At 42.8% G+C, this 11,867-nt stretch overlaps 1 protein-coding gene across 1 annotated transcript; it reads left to right on the forward strand.

Annotated features, from left to right (window-relative positions):
• Window positions 1-271: 271 nt before the first annotated feature.
• Window positions 272-11,405, forward strand: LOC131285200 (uncharacterized). Its single transcript, XM_058314062.1, has 2 exons — window positions 272-5,347; window positions 11,346-11,405. Exons 1-2 carry the CDS (start codon window positions 272-274, stop codon window positions 11,403-11,405), a joined length of 5,136 nt encoding a protein of 1,711 aa, XP_058170045.1.
• The last annotated feature ends 462 nt before the right edge of the window (window positions 11,406-11,867 follow it).

The raw sequence follows: 11,867 nt of genomic DNA on the forward strand, positions 1-11,867 counted from the left end.
TAACTATGTATAAAAAGAGTGTTTCACTTAGAAGTGACACACAACGTAGGAAACCTTCGACCAGTGAACATCGCGATCCAGAGATAGAAGAAAATAAACACCAGTTCTTTTCAGAACTTCCAATACGGAATTATTTCTCTTCTTTGCCATCCAGCGCCGTAGCTCTGCGCATCCGCTTCACTGCGTTTGACGATCACCCAACATTTTGGTGCCGTGACCAGGATTAGGGAGAGTCTAGTTCCAACCAAGCGAACTATCTACGTGTCTCACCATGGCTGAGACAAAAGTGTTACAAGCGAAGCAGGCTAAGCTTCAGTCGTCGATTGTAGGAATGCAACGAGTGCAACTATTCGTCGATTCCTACACTGCGGACCAAAGCAACCAAGCCGAGCATCGCCTTCAAAGGTTTGAAGCATTCTTTGAGTCGTATACTCAAAGCTTCGACGACATCCTCGAGCTAGGGGTTTCACCCGAAACCATCGCATCGCTTGAGAACATCCGGACGCAAGTAGAGGAGCTCTACTGCGTAACCAAAGGAAAGCTCATGGACATACTGAGCGAATCTGCGAAGATAACGGTGAAACAGGAGGCAGCTACCACATCATCGCTTGCCGCGGTAAAGCTGCCAACCATTTCTCTGCCGAGCTTCAACGGAGATTATGACACTTGGCTCACGTTCCACGACACGTTCGAGTCCCTGGTGCATAAATCGAAGGAACTATCGGCAATCCAGAAGTTCCACTACCTTCGCGCCGCGCTGGAAGGAGAAGCCGCTAGCCAAATCCAGGTGCTAAGCATCACGTCGGAGAACTACGACATCGCCTGGACGACACTGGTTGAGCGGTACTCCAACAAAGTTCTTCTGAGGAAGAAACAAGTGCGCTCCCTTTTGGGCTTGCCAAAAATTACAAAGGGAAGCGTTCAAGCCCTACGCAACATCGTCGACAAGTTTGTGCTACACCTGCAAGTGCTGCAACAGCTCGGTGAACCGATTGACCCGAACAGCACAATCATCGTAGGCCTGCTAGCAGACAAGCTCGACGATGCTACAGTAACTGCTTGGGAAGAATCGCTCGATCCCAAACAGCAGCCCACCTACGCTCAGATGGTTCAATTTCTTCGAAGGAGAATACAAACCATGGAGAGCATCGAAGTAAACCGTTCGACATCTTCGTCAAACGTCGAACGAAGGAAGCAGACACCACGCTCTCACATGAACGCCGCAGCTTCAGCCGCAGTGCAGCAGCAGCAGCACCAGAACGAAGCAGTGTGTAGTGTGTGTCGACAAAACCATTCCGTAAACCAGTGCACAAACTTTACAACCGCTAACCATCAGCAGCGACTTCAAATAGTGCGCGATAAAAAACTGTGTGCAAACTGTTTACGAGAAAACCATACGGCAGCACAATGCACCAGCAAGTTTGTGTGTCGCCAGTGCTCCGGACGTCATCACACGTTAATACATCCGGGATTATTTCAACCACAGCAGCAGCCATCGAACAGCTCAGCTCCGTCGTCCAGCATGTTGGCAGCATCAACAACACACCCATCGGTGCAAGGTACGAATTTCGATCGTGCGATCCTCACAACTGTGCTATTGGTGGTTGTGGATGCCAACGGCGGCGAGCACCTAGCGCGTGCTCTTCTGGACTCCGGATCGCAACCCAACGCAATGAGTGAAAAGCTGTGCCAGCAACTTCGTTTGCGCCGGAAAGTGGTTGATTTGGAGATAACTGGAGTTGACAACACAACCACCTCCGCAAAGCACATGGTGTCAGCAGAAATCCGATCCAGGATCGGAGAGTTCAACAAAACCGTGGATTTCATCGTTCTCCGTAAGGTGACCCACGACATTCCCGCTACACCATTCGGCACGACAGACTGGAACATACCAGCAGATGCAGACCTCGCTGATCCGCACTTCAACACCGTGGGACGGATCGACATGATCATCGGGGTGGCAAACTTCTACACCTTCCTGAAGGAAGGACGAATTCGTCTGCACGAGAACGGACCGTTGCTCGTAGAAACCGTCTTCGGCTGGGTAGTTACCGGAAGCCCACCGCCACCGGAGCAAAAGATGGCAATGAGATGCCATTTTAACATCATCACTCCAAGCCTCGAAGACCAGATCGAACGATTCTGGAAAGCGGAAGAAATCGAGACCACGCAGACAGCAGATGAAAGGTACTGCGAAGAATACTTCAAGGATACGGTTTCCCGAGATACGACGGGTCGATACATCGTGAAGCTACCGAAGCATCAACAACACGACAAGTTAATCGGTGCTTCAAAGGCAACCGCCTTACGACGATTCGGAGCCCTCGAGCGGAAATTGAGTAAAAACGACGAGCTTCGCCATCAATACCACGACTTCATGGCGGAGTACATTGCGTTACATCACATGACACCTGTGGAAGACGACGCAGCAGATGGTCCCGCAGCGTGTTATCTACCGCATCATCCCGTCTTCAAGGACACCAGCACCACCACCAAAGTAAGAGTCGTGTTTGATGGTTCCGCAGCAACATCAACAGGACACTCTCTGAACGATGCTTTGATGGTGGGACCTGTCGTACAAGATGACTTGCTTAGTCTGGTCATCCGGTTCCGGAAATTCAAGATCGCAGTGGTAGCAGACCTCGAGAAAATGTACCGGCAAGTGTTGGTTCATCCAGTGGATCGCCCTCTGCAACGCATCATCTGGCGATTCGACAGCAGCCAACCAGTGCAAATCTACGAGCTCGACACCATCACGTACGGCTTGGCCCCGTCATCGTTCTTAGCGACAAGAACACTTCTGCAGCTAGTAGAGGACGAAGGAACTTCATACCCGCTGGCAAGCAATGCCATCAAGCATCACCTGTACATGGACGACCTCATCGCCGGCGCCGACAGCATTGAAGGTGCCATCAGTCTGCGAGAAGAACTGGCCACCCTTGTCAGCAAGGGTGGATTCACGTTCCGCAAGTGGTGTTCCAACGCTCTTCCAGTACTGGAAGGAGTCCCACCAGCACTACTTGGAACGAAATCAGCGTTCAACTTCGACATCGAGGAAAACATCAAAACGCTCGGCATTCGATGGGATCCAGAAGCCGATGTTTCGATCGTCATCAAACCATCGCCACACTCCAAACGCAGCATACTCTCTTCAATCGCGCAGCTGTACGACCCACTCGGTTTAATTTCACCGGTCATCGTGCAAGCGAAATTGATCATGCAGTTGCTTTGGCTATTGGGACTGCATTGGGACGACAAGGTACCGGACGACCTACAACGAAAATGGGACATCTTCTGCGAGCAGCTTGCCAAACTTCAGAACTTCACCATCACGAGGTTCGCATTCATAGCCGGTTATCACCAAGCAGAGCTTCATTGTTTCACCGACGCGTCGGAAGCAGCTTACGGAGCTTGTATCTACATCCGGTCGGAAACGTCTGACGGATCAGTGCAAGTGAGCTTGCTGACATCGAAATCCAAAGTTGCTCCGCTGAAACCCGTCACCATCCCTCGTCTAGAACTTTGTGCAGCACTGCTAGGAGCGAGACTCTACACCAAAGTGAAGGATGCACTGGACATGCAGTTTTCAGCGCGTCACTTCTGGTCGGATTCAACCGTCGTTCTCCAATGGCTACAGGCTCCCGCACGTACATGGAAAACGTACGTGGCAAATCGTGTCGCAAAGATACAGGACGCCACCCAAGGTTCACGCTGGCGACATGTCTCCGGAAGCGACAACCCGGCGGACATTGTATCACGCGGCTGTTCAGTGGACGAACTGATTAGCGATCAACGATGGCAAAACGGTCCAGCTTGGCTACGAGCGCCAAAATCTACATGGCCATCGGAAATCATCTGCACAAACAAAATCGCCGAAGAAGAGCTACGGAAGGACGTCATAACTCTGCCAGTCCAGGTGGTGAAACCAAATGAAATCTTCGAGAGATTTTCTTCATACTCAATGCTTCTGCGAGCCGTCGGCTACTGTCTCCGGTTCTGCAACAACACCCGGAACAAAACTCGACGCATAACCAGCAGAACTCTTCTCGTCAGTGAGCTGACGAAAGCAACTACCTGTCTTGTAAAAATCGTCCAGACAGAAGCATTTCCTGATGAAATTCAACGCTTCAAAAGGCATCAACCCGTATCTACACGGTCATCTCTTCGACTACTGAATCCGTTCGTTGACGGTGACGGAGTGATCCGCGTTGGTGGCCGGCTACAGCAATCGGATGCAGCATACGAGGTACGTCATCCAATTGTCATCCCTGGGTTTCATCCGTTTACGCAGATGCTTCTGGTACACCAACACCGTAAACTACTACACGGCGGCATCTCGCATACACTGTCTGCAGTGCGCGATGGATTCTGGCCATTGAATGGACGCAAGGCAGTCAGAAGCGCCATACGAAAATGTCACGAGTGTTGCAGAGCCAATCCTCATCCAATAGAACAACCAGAGGGTCAACTACCGGTCGACAGAGTGACAGCAAACGACGCGTTCATCTGTACCGGAATCGATTATTGTGGGCCTATCTACCTGAAGCCGATTCATCGGAAAGCCGCGGCTCGTAAGGCTTACATCTGCATTTTTGTTTGCCTCAGCACCAAGGCTGTCCATTTGGAGCTGGTCAGCGATCTCAGCACGGCAGCATTCCTGATGGCTCTTGACCGGTTTGTGTACAGGAAAGGCAGGCCGACCCATATCTACTCGGACAATGGTACCAATTTCATTGGTGCTAAAAACGCCCTTCACGCCATCTACGCCATGCTGAATCACACGAAGAGCAAGGAGCAGATCGACAAACATTTGGCAGACGACGCGATTCAATGGCACCTCATCCCTCCACGAGCACCCAACTTCGGCGGTCTATGGGAGGCCGCGGTCAAGGTGGCCAAAACTCACTTGGTTCGTCAACTCGGCGCAGCATCACTCTCCGAAGAGGAAATGGCGACCGTGCTGGCTAAAATCGAAGGATGCATGAACTCCCGTCCTTTGACACCACTCTCCAGTGACCCGAACGATTTGGAAGCACTGACCCCGGCCCACTTCCTCATCAAGCGCCCGCTGCAGCCACTGCCGGAATTCAACGCCAGCTGTGCTTCCCAGAACCAGCTGGCCAAGTATCAACGTCTGCAAAGGTTCACACAAAGCTTTTGGGATCGTTGGTGCAACGAATACCGCAAGGAGCTTAACATTGCCCACCGACGACAACGCAAAGGATACCAGCTTGCTGAAGGGGATCTGATCATCCTGAAGGACGACCAACTACCGCCAACCCGATGGCCTTTAGCTCGAGTTCTTGAACTACATCCAGGACCTGACGGCATTTCCAGAGTGGCGACGGTGCGGACAAGCTCTGGAATATTCAAACGTGCAGTTAACAAACTATGCCGATTAGAATGTTTAAGTTGAAAAAAATCAATTTTTCAAGGTGGCCGGTATGTTGAGTGACTAACAGAAGAAAAGTTAGAAAATGGCCAAACGCCGAGAATACGTCACTCACAACTAGTTTAGAAAGAGAAGGATAGGACACTCAATAAGTTAGGGTAGAAATTTGCGAACTCGCCTAACTATGTATAAAAAGAGTGTTTCACTTAGAAGTGACACACAACGTAGGAAACCTTCGACCAGTGAACATCGCGATCCAGAGATAGAAGAAAATAAACACCAGTTCTTTTCAGAACTTCCAACACGGAATTATTTCTCTTCTTTGCCATCCAGCGCCGTAGCTCTGCGCATCCGCTTCACTGCGTTTGACGATCACCCAACAGGGATTGTTCATTCGTTTTCTTCAACAATATTTATGCAAAGTAGTCAGTGTATACTTACAAATATTTGTATATTTTTTGAAAAAAATTACATGCTCGATATTCGCCCTGCATAGAAAAAACTAGGTGAGGCTATCATTTTTGGACGCAGTGTATAATTTAAGAAATCACAATTTATCACGTCGCATCGATCGAAGCTTTACGGAGTGATGGACTTTCAAGCAAATTGTAGAGGTCTGCTTGGCCTGTTCACGGGTTTAAGCATTTTTTGGCATTTTGCATTGGAAATATGCTGCTTCATAATAATTCGCCCATTTTCCCTGAGCAAGTAACAAATGAATCCGGCCTCGAAGAAAAGAAAGGACAAATCACTTTGTTCGCGTTGTTACTAAACGTTGACTAAAAAGTTTCATCCAACTATAAAATTAACTTCCTACGGTCAAGCCTCAAATATTTGGTAAATTTTAAAAGAATTAATTGTAAAATTTGCCTTCAATTCAGGATAAACACATTAAATCACAAACAGTGTGTGAAATATTTTAACAAAGCCTCAAATATTGGTAAATTTTAAAAGATGCGTTGTAAAATTGCCTTCAATTCAGGATAAACACACTAAATCACAAACAGTGTGTGAAATATTTTATTAAATTTGTTTCTATAAAAAAAAATTGTTACAAAAATGGTTGTCATTACCATCACAAAGCAAGATACTGTTTAAATCAACTATAGATGAATATTAAGCACAACAAATTTGCAGTGCATTTAACTAAATTAATAGATCGAAATGATTCCAGTTTTTATTGTATCAACTTTCTGTCAAACCTTTTCATATATTATCGTTCAATGCAGCAAAGCATGTAACGTATCTATTTTGTATTCACGCTATCCGTAGCACCAATGGGAATTTATATTTTCGGCAACGACCAAATAAAACTGACCAAATTGGCTTGCAAACATGGGCAAGCCCATCTACTGGAATAAATAATGGAATTCTTTCTTTCTCACTCATATGTACAATGCAGTCACATTAAAGTCACGCAAAAATAGCGAGCTATTACGCACTTTTTCATCATCGGGTTACAGTACCACCATTCGATGCTTTTAGTCTCTGAAAAGCTTTTGATCGAAGCGGTAATAGAACTGTACAGTTGCTCTAATGGCGCCTGGAACTAAAAACCAATTAAAAACCCTTAAGAATGAAATAATTCGTGAATTTTGCGCCAGTAGCTCTATCCATGGTGTACGTTACTTGGACAGCGCTGAGAGAACATCTTGTGAAAGGTACACACGCAGTTCATAAAGACGTCGTATTTGTGGTTGGCTTTAGTAATTGTAGGTTTCTTTATTTTTTTCGTATTTATAGGTTCTGGTGGATCATGGTGTTTCTTCTATCGATAGCCGGCTGCGGTACAATGATATTTCAAGCGTACACCAAATGGGACCAGAACCCAATCATAGTTACGTTTGCTGAGCAAACCACACCAATTCGGAAAATCTCGTTTCCAGCCGTCACCATATGCCCAACAACAAAAGTATCAATGCAAAAGCTAAACACCACCGCAGAAATCTCTAATTTGGAACTTAATAGTACTTATAATTCTTATATGTAAGTATCCCCAGCGAGCTATTTCCCACAGGCATATGTTTCGTTCTAATCGCATTCTCTAATATATTCCAAAGTGTAGATCAGTTAAAAGCTGTTTATCAAGTATGCGGATTCAAACCTTACGTGGACTACTTAAATATGTTTAACACCAGCTATAATGTTAATAACGTAGTGAATGTGTTGAAGAATATATCGCTCGATCGTGACTCAGTTTTATCATATTGTTTGTATGGTGAACTTTGGTGTAAACAGTACATGAAAGAGACGGTCACAGATACTGGCCTCTGTTATTCGTTCAACATGTTTCCTGAGGATAAAATATTTCGAAAGGATTTTCTTCACAACGATCACGCGTACATTGAAAATTGGGAAGAAACTAATTCCGCGAATGATCAAATGCCTTTTAATGCACTTGGTCCTGGTGAACCGAACGGTTTGATTCTAAGTCTCGTAACAAATAAATCAGACATCGATGTTGCATGTGCGGTATGTGACTGTTTGTGGGTTCAATCGTGGTGGAACACGATAGTATCTTTCAGTGCTATGAAAAGAAATTCTCTCGTTTTAATTGCACTGATGTCGTCTACCAGTGACGTAAAAATGCCACTTATCTTATCCGGATGCTTAAGTAACGAAATGTTGCAATGAAATAAAATTTGTGACATCAATTAGAGGCCTGAAAGTAATAAATGTTGAATTGACAGTTAATAGCAACTTTGCTATCGTGTAAAAGTTGTTGTTTGTTTCAAATGGAAGTTGCATTCGTGTTCCAGCACTATGAGATTGGCATAAAAACGTCATCAAAAGCATATCTGCAATCCCTTGTTCATAGTGGATTCAAATCAAAGATTATTTCAAATTCAAGGAATTATTGTTTAAATCTCCACACTTATTACTGTCATTCAGATTTTAACGTCAGATAGTGTCTATAGTACCAGATACGTAAAAGAAAAAGTATAATAAGCCCCTTATACCCTTATTAGACGAAAACGACGGAAATATTTCTGTACGTCGATTTTGGAAGATAGTGTCAAATGGCCATTGACAGCATATTGCTGTCAGAAAATCGAACCGATTTTCTTTCGACTACAATTTTTATGTCACAGTAGCGATTTATTTTCTTTTTGCTCTGTTGTTTGCAACAGATTTTGTTCGTTACTCTAGGTTGAACAATACGCTAAGTTCAAACGTGAAAATGATCAATTAACTGCAAAACCCCGTTTTGTGGAACTTTGCTTTATTACACGAGCGGACAGCATTTTTATATCAAAAGCCTATTTTGGCAGTAAAATTCTGGGCAAAGATGACAGTGAAAGCCCTGGTCTAATAAGGGTATTATAAGGGTATTTATGGTTGAAAACGGTCTTTACGTCAAAAGGAGTGTCAAAAGTGTACATTAGTTTTAGATCAGCACAGACATTATATTGAAATGAAATGAAAATAAACTATGATTTTTGATGGCGGTTTTAGAAATGCCAAAAGAAAATAATGAGGTCTCCCAGTCATAGAACAATCGAGAGTAACATCGGGTTTAATGTCCTATGCATTTTGCTTTCAGATGGACATGCAAGGCTTTTTAATAACATTACATGAATCCAGCGAGTTCCCCACAATGTTCAAGCGTAGCTTCTTTGTACCTTTGGACCACCGAGTACGGATTGCCGTGAAGCCACAGATTACTACAACATCGCCGTCCGCCGCTGGATATCATTGGAGCAAACGACAATGCTTCTTCGACCACGAACGCCATCTACAGTTTTTTAAGATATACAACCAGGAAAATTGTGAAACTGAATGTCTCACCAACGTAACTTTGGCCGTGTGTGGTTGTGTTCGATATTCCATGCCACATGGTCCCGGGATGGATGTGTGTTCTCTCGACAAGTTAAGTTGCATGGCTCATGCAGGAAACGTTCTGATAAACTCTACTGCATTCAACATTTCTCTATTCTCTGAAATCTTCCAATACGACGAGGAACATGTAGTAGATACAACGTCAAGATGCAACTGCCTTCCATCCTGCACATCGATTCAATATGAGGTACAAGTCACGCAAAGCACTTATGACTTAGAAAAATTTGGTAAAGCCAACAATTTCACTCCACGAGATAGGTAATTTATGTTATCATCAAACTATACCACCATCTTATTTTCAACTCTTTCAGGTTCGTCGCAATAATCAGCATTTTCTTTATAGAATCGCAGTACGTTACATCGCGTCGATCAGAACTATACGGAATGGTCGACTTTCTAGCCAACTGCGGAGGTCTACTTGGCCTGTTTATGGGCTTTAGCATTCTAAGTTTGGTGGAAATATGTTACTACATTACGATTCGTCCATTTTTGTATCGAAAACATGCGAAAGGATGGTCTGGACTTGAAGCAAAGAAAGAAGACAACACTTTACTGGCTGTTATAACTAAAATCGATTAAAAAGTTTCATCATACACAGTTTGTAAACATCAGTTAGACAGTTGAGATAATCCTACTTAACACTAAAATACATTGCTTTGAAAACTTGCCTGAATGCTTTTTAGGGGTCATTTTGACCCATATTTTTAAAACGGTATAACTTCACTATTTTTGAAGATTTTTTAAATCCGTAAATTGTTACTTTTTAGTATATTTGTTGACTACCTTTTGGCGTTTTTAATTTTTTGATGTACCACCATTACCATTTCGCTAGCTCGGTGTAAAGCAAAAAAGATCGATGTGAATCGAATTTTAATCCTTGTCATCATTTATTTTTTCTTTATGTACCATGTAAATTTAAAAAAAAAATATGTGCGCTACAATGTATATATATATTAGGCCCGCTTTGAAAAATAATTTCATATTTTTAAGAATACAAATAACGTCACAAATTGACCTTCAAAATGTGGATTTTAACATTTTCCATAGGTTGTTTCCGTCTTGCGCTTTGTTCCGTTATTCCGTTATTCCGTATGCGAGCGTTTCGAAGCGTTATGCGCGATACGTTACTATGGGAATTGGCGTTTTTTGATCTTTGAGGTCAATTTATGACGTCATTTGGAATGGCAAAAATATGATTTTATTTTTAAAAAAATGTCCCTCAACATACTATCTTTCTAGCGCACACTTTTTTTTGTAGATCTGCATGATCGATTTTGAATAAATAAAAGCTAAAAAAACTCAATTACGACCATTTTTGCTTTACACCGAACTAGCGGAATGATGAAGAAATGCATCAAAAACTGAAAAACTTCAAATCTTCAAAAATAGTGCATTGGGCTTCAAATTTTATTTGTTGTTGATGGTTTTTTTACAAGCAAATGTTGTCTTTACAAATACAATGGATCTTGTTTTATTTTGCATAGTAAAGTTGGATAAAAAACTAAGTGAGAGATGGAAGATGCAGGGTTTCTAATCATATAATGTAACGCTTGAATTAGTTAGTGGAATAATTCAAATGGGTATTGGAAAACTACATGCCAGCTCTTCCCGAAGGTATGCAATTATTCGCTGGAGCATTTCAATGAGAGATGTGAAGTTTTATGTAGGATTCCGTTGAAGAATTAACAATTAACGATAAGTGAAATAAGCAAAAGATTGTGCCATATGTTAGAAGTAGTTTGGTTTATGATAGAGTACGTTAGTTAGTTGGATAGAAAGTGTCATATGTGTACACCATAATCGTCAATCATAGATGATGATGATAATTTAGAATTTAACTTACAGAAATTTTTACTTTTGATTGTTTTCTTTTGTAAGAGGCTGCACAGAAATGAGACACGCGAGCGTCAAATGGAGTTGTCTGTCACTCACCTTGTAAGGATTTGTTTTGAGTTGATCTCTACAGGCGGGCAACCTTACGAGGACTGAGTAGTGTGATTCTGAAATCATCCGTTCGTAGTACGTTATTTTGATTTTATAATAAATTTTAGATAGTTTTTTGTTTAATACTATACATGTTCAAGATAATCCGTCTCATCTCAATCCTGTGCAGTGGTATGAGGTGGGCCATCATCATCATCATCATAATTGTCCAAATCAGCTTTTAGATTAACAGATCAAGTTTTCATACTTCAATCTATTCTAGTAATGATTATTGATATAAACATAGTATTTTTACAGTATTTACATTGAATACCACATCGTTTAACCCATTAATCGTACCACTAAAATATAAAATTATATTGATGAGCCTTTCAAATAAAAAATAATCTCGTCGATGCAGTTCAGTTGTTTCATCTCTAAGATTGATAATGATAAATGAAATACTTTTGAAAATGGGTGAAAGAGAGAGCTTTTCGTTTAAACCTGAGGCCAAATGATTGATATATAACCGCCGAACACAAACTTGCTCTTTTTTCTGCTTGTATTTTACATAATTTATCTTAAATGAAATGAAAACTTGCTCCATCCTGCCGAACCAAAAAGCAATGAACTACACGACACCGAAGCCTAGATAATTTCCGTATGATATTAAATTCGATAATCAAAACCCGGAGCTTGTGCCAGGCCATTG

Source organism: Anopheles ziemanni, chromosome 3, assembly GCF_943734765.1.
Source record: "Anopheles ziemanni chromosome 3, idAnoZiCoDA_A2_x.2, whole genome shotgun sequence".
Classification (NCBI taxonomy): Eukaryota; Metazoa; Arthropoda; class Insecta; order Diptera; family Culicidae; genus Anopheles; species Anopheles ziemanni.